The sequence below is a fragment of the Diorhabda carinulata genome, chromosome 7 (assembly GCF_026250575.1).
Source record: "Diorhabda carinulata isolate Delta chromosome 7, icDioCari1.1, whole genome shotgun sequence".
Taxonomy (NCBI): Eukaryota; Metazoa; Arthropoda; class Insecta; order Coleoptera; family Chrysomelidae; genus Diorhabda; species Diorhabda carinulata.
Window position 1 is genome coordinate 17694183 of NC_079466.1, and position 24426 is coordinate 17718608.

Consider the following 24426-nt stretch of genomic DNA (forward strand, 5'->3'; position numbering starts at 1 on the left):
AACACCAGCTTATTGGAAAATCTGCATATTGCAATGTGCAGTTTGTAAACGTGTGTTTATTTGCTGGAAAAGAACTTTTGTATACACCCATTTTGTTAAGACAGTAGAATGGTTTGGGAAACTTAACTCTATACAAAACACTACTTGAATATGCTATTCAACAGAAAATCCAACAAGCAGAAGCACTTGTCGATGGCGTCTTGGCCTTCCACGACCTTCATGAGAACCAAAACAGAATCACTTTTTGTCACTGAATAGAATATTATGCTAATATGCCTCTCAGTGCTGATTTCACTTTACATCAGCTCAATCGTTCACAATGTATGTGTGTTATTATAATTCAGGGTGTCATATACACAGCTACCTAAAGTTCTATTCTGCCTACGTTCTTTTTTTTGGCTTAGGCACTAAGGGTACTTAGTGTTTGCAGTTGATCTTTCTATTCCACTATTTTCAAACATAGTACCTACAATGCGAATGTAGATAGAGGTTTTGTCTCCTGTTGTAAAATCTACATGTTACATGTTCTGCTATACTTAGCTCTTCTTTTCTATTGTTTTATATATGGTCCGGTAGCCGATTTCACCTAAAGCCTTCAGGTCCATCCGCCCGTACTTTAGCCAGTCTGTCTGCTATTTTAGCTCGCTTCACAGTATGTTCTGAATGTTAGTATGGCCCTTCTCCGGAGCTTTGCTATATATCTTAGTTCTATACTATTACGACTGAGGAGGATCGAATGTGGCTTGCTATGTATAGATAACTAAACATTTCTTAGCTACCAAGATGTCCAGATTTCATACTGCTAGATTTTTTCGTTATAACATTATTAGAATGTGAGAAAATTCTACTCCAGTTACTTGAAGAATAATCAGCTGAATTTAACTTGATAGTTTTTGTAAGTGTAATTGTCAAAATGCCAATGATTCAAGTAGTTGACGTAGAGTTTGTTTGCAATTAAAACTTTTTTGGCTCAACATATCAATAGGCTATAATTATTCGCTTTTAATGAGAATCAAAACACTCGACAAAATATATATACGATGAATAGCAGATTGGATTTAAGGTTAGATATACAAAGCGAATCTCTAATAAATATAGGATTATATTTTTCCACCCGTGGAAAACGCTATTTATATCATGATGCATCAGAATATAAGCCGTGTAAAATTACTCAAATTCGATTTTCGGATCACGTCGATTTCCGTTATTTCAAGTTTAACTCCCATTAATAATTACAATTTTCATTTTTATATTAAATTATTATTAAACTTTAATTTGGTAGTCTACAGTTGAACATGCGTACATACGAAAATGCAGGTGAAGCACCCAAAAGCTGTTTCACACTCAGAAATGTGAAAATGTTAATGATCTCATATTGCAAACTTGATGAGTGACTGTTAGACAAATGGTTGCAGATAGTGGTTTCTCATATTATGTGGTACCTACTTATTAGAAAAAACTACTGGGGTTTACATTTTATGCAGAGTAACTAAAAAGGTAATTTGCTGTCTCACATCACCTTATATATTATCCAAAATTGCGAAGAAAAATAAATTCACTTTCTCCAAACTTCACTGTACTACAGCCACTCGAAGTTCTTTCCTCTTCTTAAGAAGTGTTGGATGGAAATCTAAAGACGTGAAACTCAAACTTGATCCTTTTTGATATTTTGTTTTCGTTCACGTTGATCTATTGTATGGCTTTTTTACAGCAAGCTTATATTTTTCAATAGTTTTTAACATGCAAGTCGATGATTTTGACGTAATTTGATACCAAAATAAAAATTCTTCAAACTTGATATCTCAAACTGTAGAGTTCTTGATTTATTTGGAAAAATTACTGAATGCGTTCTTTATTTGGAAACGTTCCTCAGGAGAGGAAATGTTGACTCATACTCCCATTACAGAAGTTCCTTAGCAAAGTTATAAATCAGAATATATCAGTCGAGTAGCTTTGAAAAAGAGCAGATTTATGTTCACAAATATACTTCCGACACCTCTTTTCCAAAAAGTGTGGGATATGAGAATAATACTGTCACCTTCACCATACTCTAATTTGAAGTTGTTTGAAACGAGATATGACAAGTAGACATTTCAAACTCTTGCCAATACAATTACACGGTTCAGTTTTCTAACATTATCTTTACTTGCTGAATGATTAAAAAATAAGCTATAGTTTGCTTCCAACTGCTAGCAATACCTCGTACCATTACAACTAATGCAGAGGTTACTACTTGGGAATTGTTTGTATTTTTTCCTTCTTGAAAACTTATTATGTTGTCTTGGGATATGTCATAAAAAATGTGATTTCAAGCTAATTCCATCCAAACAAGTAATGCAGTATTGCCCATTTTCTAGTGAAAGTACTTTTTGATGGCAACCTGTATATTGTGGAAATTTGCTGGTATGATTGAGGTCTCAGAAAATATATGGTCAATGCAAGTTGCTTTAATCCATCTGTGTACCTGCATCCCCTAGATGATTTATTAAGTGAATATAGTCCCAATCTTTGAATTTCAAACATCGATTCAAACTACAGATACCGTTTGTTCACGTTTTATAGGTGGCTTTTCCTAACAAACTTTGGCTTAAACTTTATCGGCGGCCTGGGGGTAGTTTAAATTTTAGTTTAACATGAAACGGAGGATCCGAACATAACTTTCTCAAATTGTTTACACTTTTACAATATTAGAAAGGATTTTGGTAGAATTATTGAAGATTTGCAGTTTACTTTTGATGAACTTGACGATTATAATGAAGAAATTATTAACATTGTCGACGCGCCGAGAAAACTAAAAGTTATTCGTTCAAGAGCAAATCTCTAAATTATCCTACTTATTTTTTAAATTTGTTGTAGTTCTATAGAAAACATAACCGTTTTTGTTATTTTCTCAAGTCAAAAGTTTTGTCATTGTGTCCATCATAAATGTTTCCCCTTTAACATGGCCTACATGTTTATTAGAGTAATAAAGCACCAAAAAGTTGCAACACCAACAATTTAATATGTATATTTCAATTGTGGCCAATAATGGGAGGTTTCTCAAATGATTCAATCAATTTTAAACATTGAACATTGATATCACATATTCGTTCTCAATTTTGGTTCTTACTTATGTGGCCTAGGCCTATTCGCAAGATCTAGACTAAAACTACAAGACCAAGTTTACTCATCACTTATTATAATATATGACAATATAGTGGAGAATCCGACCAGAAGATTGTGATTCGAAACTTAACTTTCTGTATATAAATTCTTAAAAATTATTATTCACAACATATTATTTGAAATCATCCTTTTCCATGTTACATGGTCTCAGAAATTATAGTACAATTTTTTTGAATGAATAGTTAATTGAAATAAATTATATTTTTCTCTTCAGACGGAGAATGAGGAGTTCCACTAACATATACTTATCTGCACTTGCCGTTGCCGATATAATTCATCTTATCTTCGGATTTCTGTTATCGTTCGAACATTATGCTAATATTCATGACAGAAAATATGAACTTTACTGGAGATTTTATGGATTAACGCACTGGCTATGTGATGCAGCGAGTAAGTATGTAAACTAGAGTTATTAAAAAAATAATTAACAACTTATGAGTATCACATACAAATATATAATTCAAACCACGTTAATTACGAGAATGTTCAATTGTCTTTTCAAATTTATCCTGAAATCAGAAATTTTTAGTTGTGATTCCATAAACAATATTTTGACCTTGCCATGGAAAAAAATTACAAATAAAATATACACTATATTTCTGGGCAATTCGGAGGAAGTATCATCTTGTTCTCTAAAAACCTGTGAAGTGAAAACAAAAGCTGAATGTTCTGATATTCTGAATTCTAATATTCTGAATGTAACACTTACTTTCATATTCGAAAATAAGGGTCTTAATCGAAGTTATAATTGTTTGAAATCTACAAGTTATTGTGAGATTCTGCACATTAGTGTATAGATTCATGTATTTTGAACTAATAGATTCGCAATATTAGTTTCACGCCACAAACAAATTCATTAGTCTTGTATTAGTATTAGTCCATGATTATTTTATTCATTAGGATGTTCATAAATCCTATTTTCTTCTGTTAAAATTAGATATCATATATATTAAGGATACCGGGATCCTCAGCGAAATTTATCCAAGCGTGGGTGTGACTCATTTCTTTTGACAAGTGAGCTTTATCCCAATTTTTTGGTTATGTCTCATATGTTAAGTGATCATCGGTTAATTTATGAGTTCAAATTCTAAAATATAAAAAGGTTTTTTATGTCCTGTATTATGATGTAGATAATGGTGACAAATTTCTGAGTATTGCTGAACTAGAAGTTAAATTTGAACGAGATAAGTTTTGATGCAATATTGAAATCAGGAGAGCACGGTTTTGTAGGTTTGGTGGATGCAAATAATGAAGCAGAACCCGGGGAAACTGGAAACAAAAGATTGAAAAATGAAGCTGGTGAAGAGGTTGTAGCTAGTACTACTAGTGGTGAAAAACCAGGAAGAAAAAGAAAACTAACAGAAGTTGCACCAAAATGGTTAAAGAAAAATCCTATTTATATCAAATATAAATTTTAGATTAAAACATATCCTGTTTGGCCCTTTAGTTAATGGTATATACCCATAAAGACATTAATAATAACAAGACGCTCAAATATATAGATTAGAAGCAGGTGGCGCTGATGTCTCTAGCTCTCTATAACCGCGCATCTGATTTTCTATAGAAATTTCCAGAAAACTAAAGCCTTCAGAAATCAAGCTTAGCTGGTTTCCTTACATGATGTTTACTATGGGTAACTTGCAGATCTAAGTGGTGGAAAAGATACGGATCTTATCAGTCTTATCATCAGGTAGAGGTCCTTCATTGAATGATAGAGCATCCCGCACTATTAAGTGAGCTGATTGTGCCGGTTTGCAGACTTCAACGTCATCAGAAGGTGTAACAACATCAATATTAAATGAGAACACTCTTTGTGGCAAACTTTAGGTGTAGTACTTGAGTATTTCCATCTTCTACTCTCCAGACTTTGGTTAACGGCCAATTCAATCTCATCATGCCGTCAAATTCCAACAAGATAATCTTGCCAACTTTCACAGGCTCCTCTTTGTGGGTCCAGATCAAACACCCAAGGTGCTCGGATCCGAAGCACACAGTCACTAACGATACCATAATCTTTGATTGAGATTATTCCCCTCAATAACGTTTTCTCTGCCTGAATATCTTTCCAAACAGAATTAGATTCTGAAGTATGTGGTCTCAATTGTTCTCTGAAACGTGATGGGAAAGGCATTCTTCCAATACCAATTTTCACACATTTTCAGCAGTGGAGAGCGCTTTAACGCAAAGGTCTTCGTTTATTGCAACTTTTGTGAGCAAATCTTTTCATGAAGACGACCATTCATACGAATTAGAGCAAATAATTTGAGAGCCAACTGTTCTTCGCTTCCAGTCAGAAAGAAATTGTGGATTTTCTCCTCTCTGACATGACTTCTTTTTCTAAATATATAAAATAAGGCTAGGGCCAGTCTATTTCAGCCTTGTGTAGCCACGATGCGCCTTCTCACCATCACGATTCCAGGAGCTTCGATGTTGCAACCTTTAAAAAAAAGATTTGCTGGGTTGAATATTTCAAGGACCTGATTTCGGATGAAGACACTTTTCTTGGAATGAACTCCAATCACTACACCAAAATCTCGAGTCACGGTATTGTTGGACGAATTTTGGCTTTCATCATTCACATATTAGCTTGCACAAGGTTAACTATCACTTTACTTATCACTTGCGTCTCAAAATAATTGCAGGGAACGGTTGTGATTTCCACCCATACATCGATTTACCCCCATTCTTGCAAAATATGGCCTTATTGGAGAGCTCCTCGAAAGGTTTTCATCGTTACAGGTTGACACTCACTGACTAACAGAACCCAATTGGATCACAGATCTTTTGACCCTTGGAATACACACGTTATTGTGAAAATTAATTTGCATGCAATATTCAAGCGTACGTGGCGAGTTTCTGGTTCACAATAATTTCTAAAATTTTGAAAAAACAAATACCTTTTGCTTTCATTCTGCCTCAAATAAGCCTTCCTTGTGATTTTCAACTTTTCTAACCATTTTTGCGCAAAAATTTAATTCTTTATATGAACTAGTAATGAAAAAACAATTCTAAGTTTAATTTGCTTTCATTTCAGGTGCAACATCGGCTTGGTTAGCAGTTTCATTCACTGTAGAAAGATACATAGCCGTATGCCATCCTGTGAAGGGGAAAGCGATCTGTACTGAACGAAGAGCTAAAAGTGTTATTGTAATTGTATATATCTTCTGTATTTTAACAACAATTTCGACAACATTCGAATATCAACTTACGTTCGACGATTTGTGTATAAAAGAATGTCCTCTCAAAGAATTCAATGATAGTAATGTGAAGTTTGATGATGTCAGTAATGTGACTGATTTAGAGCCTACGAACTTAAATTCGAGTACTAATTCTATTTCAGAACCGAATGATTTGAACGAATATGAAAAACACATAAAAAGACAATTGAAAAAGATTTTAGCGAATTGCACGAATCATCCTCATATAATATTCATGCCTATATATCCTCAAGTTTTAAATTCAACCCAAGAGGTACAAAAATACTCAAAGTTCGTAGAAACGCAAATAGGACATTTATTCAAAAATGAAAATGAAAATATCGGTGGAAATGAGACCAAACAAGAAGAGCACAGGATTATTCCCAAAAAAACCTATTGCTGTGAGGAGAGTTTAAGAATCGATGTAGAAAATACGGAATTGGGGAAAAGTAAAACTTATCAAGATTTCATTTATTGGTACAGTGCGCTATTTTTCGCTATAATTCCTTTAATATTAATAGCCACTTTCAATTGCTTTTTGATAAGAACTGTATATTTATCACAGAAGATCAGAAGAGTAATGACAAACTCACAGGTTTGTTTTTCATCAATTGCATAAATATGTCAAGCTTTCACTGCTTTTTAATAAAATCTGTATAATTATCGCAGAAGATGAGAAGAGTTATGACAAACACACAGGTTTGTTTCTAATTCATTGCATGCTTAATTGGTTTTCATTGAAAATTATCTAATGAGCATAATTATATTTATATCAAGTTTCTCGGTGGGTAATTTTTTATGATAGATACATTTGGTAACCGCGAAAATTGATATTTGCTTTCTCACCTCCAAGTTTCACAAGTTCTTAGTATTGCAAGCGATTTTTTGACTTTTTTTACTGCTTTTTGAAGATTTGTAATCATCACCATATCTGTAGATGAATGAGAATGTGTTAAATCAAATCTGTCGGACAAATTCAAACAAATTATGTAAAAAAATCCACTTTTCAAGAAGTCAAATAACATTGGTCGACAAAAAAATTGTAGTAACACAAGAATGAATAGCATATTGTTTTAAAATGGACCTATACAAATACGAAAATATAGAAAAAAATAATTGTAACACGTAAGGTTTTTATGTTACATTTATAGAACCATATTCATGGATAAAATATTTAATATTTATTAAAAAAATAATTTCACGTTTTTCAAATCGTTTATATTGACGATATTTATAGTTTACATTTAATAAACATGCCTCATATCAATTAAATACAAAAAATTTAATTACCTCTACTTTTATGAGGGGTCGCACTTTCTCTTTTTAAAAATCAACAGTAATCACCCGTCATAGCCGAATCCCATAGTCCTCGATTCCGAATTTCCATTGTTCTAATATCTTGGTGGTACCTTTCACTCTGCTCATCACTGACAGCTCCCAAATTTCCGGGAAAAAATGTCAGATGAGTTGATAAAGACATGTATTGGAGTGGTTTATTGAACAGATTCACAATATTGCCTTGAAGCCACGAATCGACTACTCGTTGGTTATTTGGTTGGTTATTGATTCATATTTTTTGCTGATTGAAACTATTGAGAATGACTTTTTAACATCTCAAGCTAACGAAAATGTAATTTTGTTGGAATTTGACAGAATAAGCCGATTGGGTGATAAACAGAGTGAGATTTATGTATGGAATGCCTCAATTATTTCGGAAACGGCTGTTACAAACTTTTTCTGAAAAAATAATGAAGTTTGTTATTTCAAATGGATCACTTTGTAATATTTTTAGTTTTTCGAAATCCTTAAGAAATACTTATTATTTTTCATCAATGTTCTCTATACCTAAATGCCATGATTTTGGAGTTATAGCTATATTTACGTTATCTCCGCTGAAGTTAAAATAATAACATCGTTTATATAAAAAAGAACGAATTGATATTTTAATGATATGGTGATAGTAGTAAAAGTCAACAAGAAACATGTAATATCCTTAATAATTCATATCCTAACCGAAACCCCATCTACTATCAATAAATTAGTAAAAAAATTTAACGAAACGATTAAAAGATTTATCTAAGTCACGGCGCAGAAAAACTGCATAATCTTTAGATGTTTGTGTCCTGTTAGAAGACGATCAAAACTTGAGCACTAGACAAATATCCAGGAAACTTGATATTTCGCAAATATCCGTAATGAAAATTTTACGTGATAATGAATTCCATCCATTCAAAGTAACGTTAGTTAAATAATTTTCAGATGATGGAAAAATGTTACAAAAAAAAAACAATCCAAATGTTATGTTTTGCGATGACGCCACTTTTTGTATCAATGGAAACGTAAATCGTCATAATTGTAAATACAGGTCATATAACAATCCTCGTTGGATGCGTGAATCCCACACCCAATATCCCGAAAAACTGAATGTTTGGGCTAGAATACCACAAAATAATTGGTCCCTTTTACCATTGTGGGTAACTTAAATGGTCCGGCGTATTTAGATTTATTGGAAATTAGTATTATACTTGAGTTGACTCGGATATTTCCTAATTCAAGTAATTATTTTCAATTACATTTAAAAAAAAGGTCCATTATTAGAAATTTTCAGACAATAACAATATCCCAAAACGATAGATTAGATAGTATAAAGAATATTATATGAAAAATAATCAGCATTTCTCAAGGATTTCTAAAAACAAAAAATTTATAGTGTGATTTATTTGAAATAACAAAGTTCATTATTTTTCCGGAAAAAGAAAAGATTTGACAACAATGTAGATGCAACTATAATACCGGCCGTATCACAAGATCCTTGCTTACAAAAATTTATAAAAATCATACAAGCCGTTTCAGAGATAATTAAAGCATTCCAAACATAAAACTCACACTGTATGCCAATATTTTATTCTACGTAAAAACTTAAAATTGTCACGGACTGATAAGGACTGTGAAACTACCCAAACAGTTGTTATAGGCATTGTTAATTCACAACTAGCCTTTTGAACGATTCTCTAAACGCTCTCGTTGTCATTATCTTCACTTTCTTTTACAAAGACAGCTGATACTTTCAATCTGTTGAAATCATCTACGGATTAGGACCATAACCGAAATTAATAAGGCACACACGTTATTCTCATCTACTGACCATTGATTATGTTTTAAGCTCATGCTATATGTTTAGTTGAATGATATAAAATTGATTTCGTTTCTTTCGAGTAGATCATCTAAATGTTATTGGGGCTACCAGTTGTGGAGTCTTCTTGGTGGCAGTTGAAATAATGACTCGATAGACAGCATAAATCATATTCAGCCTATAGGCTGGAATATTGTACCATATTCTATATCTTACACTAAGCAATATTAAATTAATCTATTTTATTCATATCTTCAGAGGATATTCGATTCATAATTAATGTTTTAATGTTTGAACTTTATTTTTTCGTATTTTAGGATAATGTTACATCGACACAGGAGAAGAGAATAACCATAATGTTGATAGGCATTGTTTTTACCGTCCTAATATGTACAATTCCAACAGCTGTTCATTTGATTTATTATCACTTCAATGAGCCAGTGAATGAAAGAGAGAGAAATATACGTTTAAGTGAGTATTATTCAACATTATATAGAATTATTTTCATATTATATTATCAAGTTACAAATAAGGCTACCATATATAAGTATTTTTAAAATTATATCGAGGTTTCATAGCTCTTACTTAAGTAACAACCCTAGTACAATTTGTGGCAAACATTCTTATAAAGTGTCGTATTGGGAAAAATTGTTCTTATTTCGAAAAATTAATATGCCTCCAACTTTGAAAGGAGGTCTCGTATATGTATTGGAAATTACTCTACCAAATAATCCACTCATAATTTGTTGGGTGGATATACAGAGGGCCCTCCTAAATTCATGAGACCATAAACAAAAGGTGATTGCCATATAAAATCGTGATGGGCCTTTCCTGTAACAAAAGGTTATTTGTGTGAAATTGAGTTCTGAATCAGTATTTTCGGATAACAAATAGACATATCTGGAATATTAGGATTTTAATTATTCTCAAAAAAAAAATAAATCTGACATTTGATAACTATTTCAAAAATCAGTTTTAGGAAATTTCTGTAACTTCATGGTGATGATGAATGCACCTTGCAATTTCCTAATTTATTGCTTATTAAGCAAGAAGTTTCGAGTAACCTTCAAAAAGATGTTTTGGGAATATAGAAGAGGAAAACAAATTGATATAGATACAGTATTATTAAGTTCGTCGAAAGGCAGAAATTCCAAAAAATTTAATGTTTACAAACATGGTGTCATGAAAAAAATGGCAAGCGAGTATCGTACTCCAAGAAATTTGGAGGTAACTATATATTACTTTAATAAAGGAAAGTACGTGAATACATATACAGTATGCGTGAAGGTGTAATGGCTATTTTTTCTACTACATCTAAATTTATAATGGGTAATATTTTTCACTTCACTAGTTTTTGTTTTATTATATTATAGACTTGCATGGAATAAAAACGAACTGTCCCGTCATATTTTACTACTGCTTGTAACTTCTAAACAATATGAATATACGGTTTTCACTAAATTGTCATATGCTGTATTATTTTTCAAATATATGCGAATTTCTGTTACTGATGTTATATAATTGCGCTACCATGTGAAACATAACAGGTAAATATAAACGATTCCATACAGTTAAATACCCAATTTATCGAATTACTTTTTATTTCTCATTTTCTATTAATTGAATGAATGTCAGTGTCAGTCGGTCAGTGAATAATCACTTTCTTTCATCTTCTGGTATCCAAAGACAAATATTAGCCAAACCACATACGGTGTATCTACTTAAGTTGGAACCATATGGGAAACTTTTCTATTAGTGGTTTTATGAAAAAAAATTATTTTTGATAAAAAGCTCTGCATGGTCCAAAAGTTGAAATGCAACCATCAGATATCAATTTTTTAAAGCAGTATACGAGGTTTGTTAAAAAATTTGAATTTTGTGCAAGAATCAAGTATCTTTATTTTTCACAATTACGAAAAATGTTATGAAGTAAAGTTGTTTTGAATTAAAAGTTATATTCAAATATGTAATTACAGCCTTTTATTATGGAAATTCGGGCTTTGTGATTATGTACTAATAATTTCGTATTAATTATTCTGGCTGGATACAATTTATCTCTCTTACCTGTTAAAAATATGATAACCTATGTATTACTGTTTTTGAACAACCTTGTAATTTACATACGTACATACTTACATTCACATACAAAGAATATTTATTAAACAGTAACAAACATAATTATATTTTAATTCAATGTTCTACAGCTTCCACATATCCACCTACTCTTTGTACACATTTAATTTTTCTTTTGTCAAACTCTTGTATTACTCTCCATATCATATTTGGAGTAATTTTTTGGCATTCTTCAGAAATAATACTCTCCAAATGGTCCACATCATTAAATGATCCTCACTGATAAACCTGCTGTTTCAAGTAACCCCATAAAAAAAGTCAAGGGGAGTCAAATTACACTCCTAGGAGGCCAAACAATATCTAAATACCTGTGAATCACCTTTCCATTAAACATATTTTCAAGGAGTCTTGCAAGCACCGTCTTGTTGGAACCAAATTGTCATACTTACTTGTAACGGAAGGACGTGTAAAAAATCACTTACTTGATTTTCTAATAATTGTAAGTATTGTGCGGCATTTAAGGAATGTCGAAAAAAAAGGTCCAGCTAATTTATTTTTGGAGTTCTTATTATAAAGTTTAGATTACTGTTAACGACAATTTTGTGATGAGACGGTTCGGCTTGAAGAGAATATTATACTTCTCTTGAAAAACAGGTCTTCATCTAACTCTCCTTGGATCAGAGCGCAAAATTCAAAACAAATATCGTAATTCCTTGATAGTAACGTGTATACAAATTGCGGTTTGTATGCATGATATTCATTAACTTTCAAAATATTCGTCACTGTACCTTCAGTTACTGAAGTCGTTGGTATTGCAGATTAGATTGTGTCCAACAATTAACAGAAGTTCTATTTTTTCTTCACGATTTGGAAAATTTGCCATTTTTATTGTCAACAACTCACACTGACATTCACTGTCACATACTTCATGACAGGGCATTCTAGATTGCGTTAAATTTTATCCCGCCAGCATAATTAATACGGAATGATTAGTAAATAATAACAAAACCTGAATTTTCATAATAAATATCTGTAATTGCATATTTGAATATAGCTTTTAATTCAAAACAACTTTACTACATAACATTTTTCTGAATTGTAAAAAATAAAGATACTTTCTCTTGTACAAAATTCAAATTTTTTGCCAAACCTCGTATATCGCTTCAAAAACTTGATATTTGATGGCTGCATTTCAACTTCTGGACCATGCAGAACTTTTTATCACGAATATCTCTTTTTCATAAAAACACTAATAAAGTTTTCCATATAGTTTAAACTTAATTAGACACACTGTATATTGAAAATTTTATGTGTGCAAGTATAATTACATTCAGAATAATAATTAGAAAGATAAATATGTTTATTATTATTTTTAAATCTGTGAATTAAATAATTAAATTATTTCTTATTTTAAACTTTGAACATTGAAACAAATTATCAATTATTAACTTATTGACCAACTCTTACATTATTTCTTATTCAAAGACATTTCTTTGAAATTGATAAAATATTTACATTTTTTTTTCACAAATGAAAATGGCGTAGTTTATATTATTAGAAACATTAGAATATTTAACTAGATCGCTCAATTAAATTTTAATTTCCACATATTCCTCTATTATAATTACAATGTAATAAAAAGATCAAACGCTGGCTATAAAAATGGAGGAGACCAAATCAAAAATTGTAACATTCACGCTACGTAATGGTCCATGTCCGCCAGTTAAGTTAAACAATACGGAAATACTACAAACAGATAGTGCCAAATACTTTGGAATCCACCTAAACAAAAAACTTAACTGGAAGTAACACATCAAAAAAAAAAGAAAATAACTATGGTTGATCCAGAGTCTCACTTGAAAACAAAATCCTTATTTACAAATCTGTCATCAAGCCTATATGGACATATGGAATAGAGCTGTTGGGTTGCGCTTCCAAATATAATACAAATATTATTCAGAGATCCCAATCTAAAATACTCCGTCAACTAGTATATGCTCCATGGTATATAACAAATCCTACCATTCACGTGGACCTGGGAGTGCCCACTCTACAAGAAGTTATCCAAAAGAGGATCATCAAATACTACAAAACCATAGAAACCCACCCAAATAAACTACTAGAGGAGTTGTAAACGCCACGCAACGCGAAAAGACTAAAAAAAGTTGGATATAAGCCTTATAGATGCTAGCAAATTAACCCATAGAATGTAAAAAATATTCTGATTGTTAATAAAAAAACTTGTAATGAAAAAAATAAGTTAATTAAATCTGCACACTCTATTTAAAGCCGGTACCAATGTTGGACGCTGGTAGCATCGTATGGTCGAAGTGCACATGTCATTCGACGAATGTTCTGCTTCCAACGTTGGCATTGGAACGTACGTTGGTCAAAAAAGTCGGCTTTTTTGACCTACCCAACATTGGAACGAAGTTGGAACCAAAGCTTGTACAACTACACACACTTCTATTCCTCTTGCTCGTTATTGTTACGTGTTTTGTATAAAAAAAAAGTTACCGGTATCATCCAGTTTAATTTAAAACAATTTATATCTGTCGTATGATGTTCATCACTTTTTTGTCACATTTTCATTTCTTTAGGTTAAATTCCAGCCTTCGTCCAATCTTCAGCCAACGTTAGAAAGTGAATGTTGGTGCAAACGTTGGACGCATTGTATAGTACCGGTTTAATGGCAACATTCTCATTTAGTATTTATTACGATACAAGTAATTACTTAATAAAAAAATACTACAGAAAGATATCCTACTTATTCGTGCATTCTTTTTAAATAGGTTATCAAACGTAAGCTGAGCCCTTATTGTACCCCAATTGAATCCGTTTCGATTTTTTTGAAAAACGTAAATTCTAAAGAAGCATTATTTACGAAAATGAATTCTTTGCACAGATAGAAAATTCTAATTAATCCCACTCATTAAAACAGCGCTAAATAAAAATCTAAATCTTTTAATTCCAAAGGTTGTTTATAAATAAACATCACGAATCGTCTGATATAGAATCATTATTTTTCTTTAAATGGGTTGTATTACATTTTTTTATTCTGATTTTACGTTTGCCTATATCAAATGCACCGAATAAATATGAAATATTTTGGAGGTGATTTTAGAAGGGTGTGACCTCAATTTTTTTGTGATTTTTCATTTCTGTTCCAAGAATTTTTCAATTTTCATAACTGAATGAACTTCTTTCTCTTCCATGTTGCCGTTTGAAGATACATACCACATTATATGTATATTAAAATGGACCAAAAACCAATTTGGAAATAATTCTCTGTCAAATGCTAAATTTTAATTGATATATAAGTTATGAAGTTAGCAGAAATTACAAGACACTTTTTATTCGAATAAAAAAGTTACACATATATTATTAATAAAATAATAATATTATTTTTTCTATAAACGTCATAATATTAGCGCATATTCCAAATGACCATTTTTCCATTTTATTACGTTATCCCACCATCATGCATGAAATAGTGTCCGCAACTTATACATCAGCACAATTATGGGAGCTGACAATATCTCAATGAAGTAAATAATTTTTGTTTTTCACTGGTTTTTTATCCTTGGAACTATCGGAACATGAAAGAATAAATTTTCGAATATGGAGATTACAAAGCTCCCTATTAATGATGACAGAGAACGTAATAATCAAAAATGACGAGATAAGGTCATGTTTTCACATAATTATCAACGGCAACTCACCCCTATTTCCAAATGTATTGAAAATACCTATCCAAGGATACTGATCTTGTTTGTGTTCATGGTAGTTTTGGCGACTGGATCAATAAAAGCAAATCTATGATGAGTTAAATTTGTAGTAGATACTAAAATTTGAAACCCTGGGTAGTTGTTAATAATCTAACGTTTTCTTGAATCCCTCCAATATTACTATTTCTGTAGGTTCGGGTGATTTTTAAATTTTTTAACATTTGATAACACGGGTCAACACATGATGCTAAAATCAACTCTTGGACGACTAATATGACCTAACACCGAAGTTTTGTGAAAACATAGATATGGAAAGTAACCAATACAACGCGAAACAATTTGTTTTAGTAACATAAGTACATTCTGTACAAATTGAAACATGAATACACTGAATCTGAAGTATTGAAGTACGTAAATTCTGATGATTTATGAAAGACTTTCGGTTTATCACTGCAGGGACTCTGTTCCTTAGCCTTCTACTTATTATACCTCAGATATCCTCAATTTCATTATAGACTAAGGAATAGGCATTCATTGCATTTGTTCCCACGTCATTTACACAAAGAGACATGTGATGGCGAGCAATATCATGCATGAGCAAGAAGGCTTTTCCGATTAAAGGAATGAATGGCACGACTTGTTGATGCAAAATATCTTCTTATACTTCCAAAGCATCAGCGTTCACCATTAAATCTGTGCGTGCAGCCAAATAAACCCCTGTCCAGAACATTAGTTAATCACGAAAAAAGAGAGTGAGAGTGAAGTTGATTTGCTCGCTCTATTCTTCTCTTTGACGATATAGCCCTCTCTTTTATCAACTACTTTGAATTGTATCTAATCTTTAAACAGAACTTTAGCCCATAAGGCATTATTCCATTTATCAAGTAGACTGGCGAAGTTGAAAATAGCGATCGTTGGAGCTATTCTGCGTGAAATCGCAGTACATTATACTATCATCCCTTGCCATAATACATTATCTGTTACTTTTACCTCGCCCCAAATAGATGAATTCTGCCAATGTATATACATAGTTCGCTCACTGGATGTAAACTAGTGATAGAATCTTCCAAATATGGCTAAGAGAGGGTCAAAGATTAGATTTAGCAAGGAGTAATGCTTAAGTACTCCGATAATACTGACTAATGGAGTTATCATAATTTAAAGTCTTTTGCTATCATGCTAAACATCGTTCCAAATACATTTTTTCGCCCAAAATATTTTGGTAATCTTGACTATTTTTTTAACTCAACTGCACTTCATCCCAGCTCCCAATTATTTTGATCTTTGAAATATAACTGTCTGGTATTTCGATAGGATACCAATGTATGTTATAACCTTCGCATATATTTGCAAAAGGATACAGCAACATTATTTTCAATAAATTGTTTGCTTTACTATAAGTAATACCTAGAAAAATTAGTTTGTGCCTTTTAATTTTCTGTTCGTTTTTCAGTAACTCATTCATTGAATATTCAGTTTTTATTTTAATAGTTGTAAAACAAGTGTCATGTTTGAGTTGATTGTTAGGGATTTTATGTTTCCCATGTAGAAATATGGTCACTTTTGAAAATCGTGGATTGACTACTCAAGTCAGTAGCACGATCCTGTTTCATCTAATGGTTGAAATATTTATTGAAAACCGAGTTCTCAGCTTTTAACGAAACAAGATATGAATAGATGCATTGTTGAACATACTTGATGTCTCTGCTATTACTTAATTGCATGCTTAATATAACTATAAATGGAAAAATATTTCTCTCATGTTTGTCTACTTCACTACATTGCACCTACAAAGGCAGTCCATGTACGTGGCATGTTTTTAAAATAAGTTCTGATCTAAAATAGAAAAAACGGGTAAATATTCACCAATAATAATTTATTCATTTAAAACACCATGTTTCCCTTTTCTAAATAATTTTTATTATTATGGTATCATGTACATATTAGCTTTTGTAATCTTTAATCAAAGGAGGTATTCGTTTTATTGAATAATCATTTCATTAAGGTCGTCTCAATTTTGACATTATCATTATGTCTCTACCCCCGTCTTCAAGGGCAAAAACAAGTAGTAGTCGCTCAATACTCTAAGGTGTGGTCCAATTCTTCTCAGTAAAAATATGTGATAAGGCTTTGTGTTGATTTTCCAGGCGCACTACCACTGAGCAAGGAGACAACCACACTAAGCGGCATGTCTTATTTTGGATGGCGCGTTGGAGCTTTGTCTTGGAGTTTTGTTTTGGAGTTTGGAGTACACCCTTCCTGTCTCAAAATACAGTAAACATGATTATCGGAGTAGAAACTATTTCTTTCAATTTCACTTTGCCAGGGGATAATGATTGCTGACATTCGTTTCCGGAATAACGTAAGCTACCCATGATTCGTTGCCTGTGTGGACTCTTGGGCTATAAATGGTAACGTCGCCCTAATAGACTGTATGTACTTTTCTTACTAAAGCCAGTAAAATATATCCTGGTGAAGTCGATCGTAGCTCATAAACAACTTAGTCTAGTAAGTTGGAATTTCTGGAATCCTTGGCGATATACATTCTGAACACACTGTTTACACCACCACTACACCAACACTCACAATTACACTGTCTGACGTGCCAGAGCCAGAATAATTATAAAACAGGAGAAATATTTGACCGAAAACATAAGACATGTTTTACGTAGCATCTTATTACAATAAATAGTTGAACGATAATTCTTTATAAAATAAATCTACCTGTGCGTTGATTTATCGAATTGTAGTTCATTACAAAATTTGCTGAGAAAAGTGAAGGCTTTATTGATAAGGGTTTTTATTTTTTAGGCACATAGCTTAACTAGTATACCACGATCCAAATCTATGATGGCAAGACCAATAGGAAAAGCTAAATCATGTGATTTGAATATTTAGATACTACAATAAGGTACACAGATGTTGACGATTCTCAAAATCATAAATACCTATAATATAGGACTTGAAATTTGATGTATATAGATGTAACCTACCTCATAGCAAATTCTGATCAATATTCCTCAATTTTTAAGAACAATTGTGATTTATGTGATGGGAAAATTTAATGAAATTTGACGAATAAATGCTAATAAAATTATTTTAAACAACTTATATAGAACCTGTGTTAATGTCCTCCTCTATTTCATAGAAATTAATCTTCCATGTTTCATAAGGATTGATTATAGTACAGGCAAAATAGGATTGAACCCGAAATTGAATTAGGCGCTTCTGATTTTCTAGATTCTCAGATGTTTTCGGTTACTGCATAAGCCTAGCTTATTAACTCTTAACAAAATTACGGGCACGGGTTTTCGAAATTTTGGAACTTGTAGCTCAAGAAAATTTTGAAATTCGAATAACTCGAAAACTAAGAGGAACTTGTAAAAAACTGCACGAACAGAAAATTTACAGAATAAAATTTTCTACAAAATAGATGTTAAGTCATTTTTCCGTTGGAGCCACTAGTTCTGAGTACATCTTCCTCAACGACGAAAGCCGGAGCATCCGCTCGCGTATTCCCGCCAGTGCGAATTCAAGCCAATTTACATTCCAGGCGCATATGGAAACTGTTCTAACTTTTGGATAACTACCTCGTTTTCAAAAATCAAAATTCATCATGATGGTTAAGATCTCTATTTTGTACTCGGGTAAGCTAGCACAATTTTCGAAAATCTTGTTTCAATGAATATATTTCATCACTCGCTGTATAAACAAGTAAATCCAACGAAAGATTTGTCCTTCGTGATATTATCAATATTTTCATGTATATAACACACATTGACTACTTGGTTTTAAATGAACTAACTTTTAGAAAACCCAATCATGAATAATATTTTCGTTCTCGGTTGATTATTATTTCAATATTCACAGACTTCTTAATAGTTTCTCTTTCACAAAAATGTGGGTACTTATTTTGTGCTCTACACTTTTGGCTCCGGCACTTTTTCTTCTAATTCTACGTAGTTTTCGAGTTATTCGTGATTCACAATATTTTTGAACGATTTAACTCATTTAAAATGGAAATTTTGAGGTTAAGGAAAAACTGAAACCTTTTTTGTATAGAACGTTCTACACCACATTTTTTGTCCCGGCAGTTTGTGTCCGAATCCTCATAGTTATCCGCAATTGAAAATGTTTTTGAGTACATGAACCCATTTTACGATAAAAATTGTAAGGTTAGGAAAAAATGATTGAAGACCAATCTTGTTTCAGCAATTTCTTGTTTCAGCAATTTTTTTCGAATTCCTCGTAGTTTTCGAGTTGTGGAGACTTATTCAGTATCCCAAAATCTCTCAGAATCTAGAAAATCGAAACCGCCCAATTTAATTCTAGGTTTAATCTCAAAATCGCCTCTACTATTAGTCAAATTTGAAGGTGAAATGCAATATTTTTAAACATAAACATCGTAATAACTCGGGGTGGAGAGCTTTATTATTCAAATATTGTGATAAAATAATGCCTTCCACCAACATCTTGTCTACTTCCTCATTTATTATCTGCTATATTCGTGGGTTATGAGATCGGTAACGTTGCTTTTTCGGTTCAGAATTTGTAAGACGGATCCTGTGCTGATTAACGGAGTTACTCCTTGAATATTCTCAAGTAACGGTAATTACTCCTGCATAAACTTTTCCAAACGGTATCAGTGAACCAACCCTATGGGAAAGCACTGAGTTTTGTTTATTACGGGAAGGCGGTTCACCGAGATTTGTCGACTTCCTAGATCCAGATTAAATTGCCTTCTTCGAAGTATATATATCCTTTCCAATTATCATATCGGAGGAAAGTCCACAAATATGTCCAAAACTTTCCTGGAATCGGTCTTCTTCCATTTGTATTTGTACGTTATATATCTCGGGGACAGTATCAGTTCTCCAGTGGCCATGCGGGCGGAACTTGTCGGGTTGGGAACTTTCGGTACACCTAACGTATCCCACAGCCTTACTATTCTGTCTCTGACATAAGACATCACGGCTCCGGTGTCGACCAAGGCATGTGTGGTGCCTTAAGGAACGATGACGGTAAGATAGGGGCAACGGTCTTTAGGAAGGAAGACATCGTAAACGGTTGTTAGGTGAAGTAACGGACGGTAATGTATTCCGGGGATAGTTAGGAGAATGTGGAACGTCGGGAGTTTCACAGGGGCGGTTGTTTGGCAGGTTTGCAAAAGAGGATGAGGCATTACAGCTGGGATTCGGTTTTCTGTGGTGGGCGGAGTAGCGGTAAGTGGTACTTTCAACGATTTCTACACGGTTTTTCTCAAAATTTTCGTATTCAACGGATTCTATATACTATAAAAACGCTCCCTGCTCGGGCGCCAAATTTCGTCGCTACGTGACGGTTTGACGCTAAAAAGGTATCGCTAAAGCTAGTTGAACAGATTTTATTTGCCCTCCTGAATTGTATACCTGATTATTTGCTGCTAGTGTTACTTACAAAGGTTTTGAGGTACGGAATCGTATAAAAAAGCGAAACAATGGTTAAACATAATTACCTTTATTTAAAACTAAAAGAAAAAATATACATGAAAAAAAAACAAAGGTGAAAAAAGCAACGATAATAGAAGCGTAACCCTTACGCTTATTACCTATTAACAGCCAAGTGAAGCACAAACGGTTACTAAGCGATACGACAAAGCGAAAGCGAGTGAATGCAACAAGCAACACTGAGATGTGAATACTCAGCTCCCTCAATGGCAGTTCCGCGACTCCTACTGGAATACTCAGCGCCTCCAGCAGCAGTTTTCCTAAAGGCCCTATCGCGACCACCACTGAGATGTGAATACTCAGCGCCCTCAGTGGCAGTTTCGTTAACCCACGAAACCTAAAGCTCGGCGGTTGATAACAGCAATCCCATAAATATGCTAAAAACAAACTCTCCTCGGATTTAAACCTGAGCTCTCGGGTGAGGTATTTGGTGGTTGTTGCATACACTATTACTGACCTACTTCTGACATTTCAGTGAGTTATATTGGCTTACCTAGGTGTTTTCCACTTTAGTTCGGACGGACTACGCAGAAACCCTTTTACAGACTTAGTAAAATTTCGGACACTTACTCTTGGCCTTTTCTTCGCTGTAGACTGCGTTGGTGACAGGCTGCTGGTTCTTCGAGAGCTGCCGTTTCTCTTCCAAATATTAAGACTGCTACCGGTCTTCTACCCATCCGTTGGACCTGCGCGGAATCCAGTAAGGAAATATTTTCACTTACAATAATATTTCTTGGTTGTCTTCTTGCTTTGATGATGGCGGCGGAACGACTTCGCTTTTCGACTTAATTCCACCGCTTTTATTACTGTAAGCGCTTTCTTTTCTCTATCGGTGCAAAAGATGCGGTCGCCTTATAATAATATAATACACTGCTTCTACTGGGAAGTTTATTGCTCTGTTTATTGAATCATAGTCGTGAACTCACCAATAGTAATAATCCAGCTGTTCTTACACGATTGAAGCAAAGCTTAATATATATTTGTTTAGATATTTTATCAAGATCGAAATTTTTCTGGCGAACAGAAGATACTGTTAACCAAAGCAAGTCCAATCGACAACTGTAAGTTTTGACGCGAATATATAAAGGTAAGATCGATAATTTTAAGTCAAACCTTATTATTATCTAGTAATTCATCTTCATATAATATTTCACCCAAGGACATTTCACAAAATATTGGAGACGCCTATGTCCTGCGTTTAAATCATATAACCGTCCTCTTTCAATTCATTTGAACTTTGAATCCGCATTTTCTTACCATATATATGTGTTGTTCTATGGTTAAGTATCGCAATAAAAGGATATATTTCACGAAAACATCAAAATTGTCATGCGGAGAATTCAGTTGAATTAAGTAGGTCATTGAAAACTAGTCCTAATATGGAAACTCAATTTTTTATTATATTTGTTAACGTCTCATGTTAAACTGAATAAAATTCATTTTAATACTAACAGACAGTTTAGTTTGTATCCATTCTTTACCAAGTGTGGGATAATAGGAACATGCAGAAGCAAGTACATACTCAGGGAACTTTCCGAAATATTATCCAAAGTTTTCCGAATGGAAAATTGATATAAACGGAATTTGTAATAACATCGACAGATACGAAGTCTGGTGATATAGTCTGATGTTGGAAATCGCGTTTTTTTTCTGTTGACTGATCGCTTATTAAGCAGGGTCTACACTATGCCGCGGTAGGCCGGGCGGGTTGACCCGGGTGGGCGAAGCCGGGCACGTGCCACATTCGGACCCGTACGACGTCCACACCGAAAACGAAGCCGACTGGGTTATTTCTACCTACATTTCAACACTAAGACTGGTGACTTCGTTGAAGAGTACTTTTTAGAAGTTTTTTTAAAGTGTCCTTAAAGTGTGTTTTCAAAATGATTACCGACTATGACGTCGCTATGTCAGCCATGGCTGTGGTGATACTCGCTTTAAATCAGCCCCCAAAAAGACGTCAAAGAAGATTTTGGATTCGCCCGAGCTTTAGGAGAGGACGGCAGCTGTACAGGGCTAGCGAATTAATGAAAGATTTAATTTTGGATGAAGAAGACCTCGTCATTCCATTCCATAATTTAAAATGAACAATAAAAAACCCTATGATAAGGCTATCAAAAATATTCTTGAGCAATTTTTTATTTTATATTTGTAAATTCATATTTTCAAATTTCCACGTCGTTGTGTTTTTGTTCTTTATCTAAACCTTGAATTTAATCAAAATTTCTCAAATATACCATGATTATGGTTGGACAATCCAATATTATAACAACTCAATGATTTTAATTGAAAAATATTTGAACACACGTTTATACACATAATACAAAAAATTATTTATGTGCCGAAATCCCTCAAGCATGTGTTGCAGGCGATTTTATAATCAGAAAAGTGAATAATGGATTGACTTATTAGCTGGAAATAAGTTCAGACAAAAATGTTCTCATTCTTTTCGATAATGTTGATTATACTGTAAACATTTAATAGGAAATCTAAAAATATACTCCTCATACATGGAGCTTTCTTCAACTAACTTCGTACAAAGTATAGTCTGTTTCAATATATATTTCACATTTTCGTATACAATACGCAAACTCCGTATATGTATAATTTTCTTGTAACTCTGATGAATTTCACAATCCATTTTAAATATGTGAACATGTTGGTGTTACATTGTAAATAGTTAAAAATCCGTAAATTTGTTTGTATACTTTAAGATTTGGCACCACAGTAAGTTAAGTCGGCGTAGGTACCCATATAAGTGCCAATTCCTCCAAGGCGATTAAATGTTGGCGTAGGCGAAGAACTGGGTACAATAGTTGAGAATAACCGAAACAGGTATATCGCAAGGTCGTTTTATTCGAAGTCATATGCTGAGTTATATGTATGGACATTTTAGTGAGACTCAAAATACGTAATAGCTTCAACTTATTTTTAATTTAATAATTTTCCTTAAGTACAACTGTTTGACTGAATAGAGTGATGATTTCAATAAAATGAAGATATCATTAGTAGTGCACAAATTAATTAAAAATCGTAAATTACTAAGCAATATTAAGAAATAAGGATGGTTTCAGTTCATTAATGAATCGGTCGTTGATTTATTAAAGTTTAATATACACCAACAATTTGAAATGCAATTAATTGGTTTTTATTAATGTTATAGATATAGCAAACTAAGGCAACGTATTATACAAAATAAAGACTATTTGATGAAAAATATTGGATGTATATGTAGACAATTAGTCCGGACAGAAGGAAGAAACCAATAAACCATACAAATGCAAGACCGATAACGAGGGATATCATACAGTAACAGAAATAGTGAATTGAACATTCAATACAATAATTGGAAACCCACCGACAATAAACATTATGTCATTGAGGTGTGATGAAAGTATAGTTAATACATAATTCATTATTGTTAACGGTGGCATGAAACCAAAACTTCAGGTCACATTTAATCTCTGAATAAATAATCACAAGCAATTCTAGGTTGTTGCTAGGATTGTCCCAGAAGTACCTGGCGCAACAAGAAAAAACAGAAAAATTTTGAAAAAAAAATTTATTTATTATTAACATTATATCTTTTTAGCTCCATAAACTTTTCCCAGAGATGTTCAATGAGTTCGATACCCTTTTTATAA

At 32.9% G+C, this 24426-nt stretch overlaps 1 protein-coding gene across 4 annotated transcripts in view; it reads left to right on the top strand.

Annotated features, from left to right (window-relative positions):
* Positions 1-18407, top strand: part of LOC130896368 (uncharacterized) — a 28548-nt gene extending 10141 nt beyond the window's left edge. For 3 of the 4 annotated variants that reach the window (XM_057804396.1, XM_057804398.1, XM_057804395.1), the window contains 5 exons: positions 3380-3555; positions 6200-6957; positions 9813-9966; positions 10469-10722; positions 18108-18407. In XM_057804396.1, the coding sequence (XP_057660379.1) occupies positions 3380-3555; positions 6200-6957; positions 9813-9966; positions 10469-10722; positions 18108-18194 (1429 nt within the window). In that variant the 3' untranslated portion in view covers positions 18195-18407. Of the gene's footprint in view, positions 1-3379; positions 3556-6199; positions 6958-9812; positions 9967-10468; positions 10825-18107 lie in introns of all 4 variants that reach the window. The other variant, XM_057804397.1, reaches the window with a different exon arrangement.
* The last annotated feature ends 6019 nt before the right edge of the window (positions 18408-24426 follow it).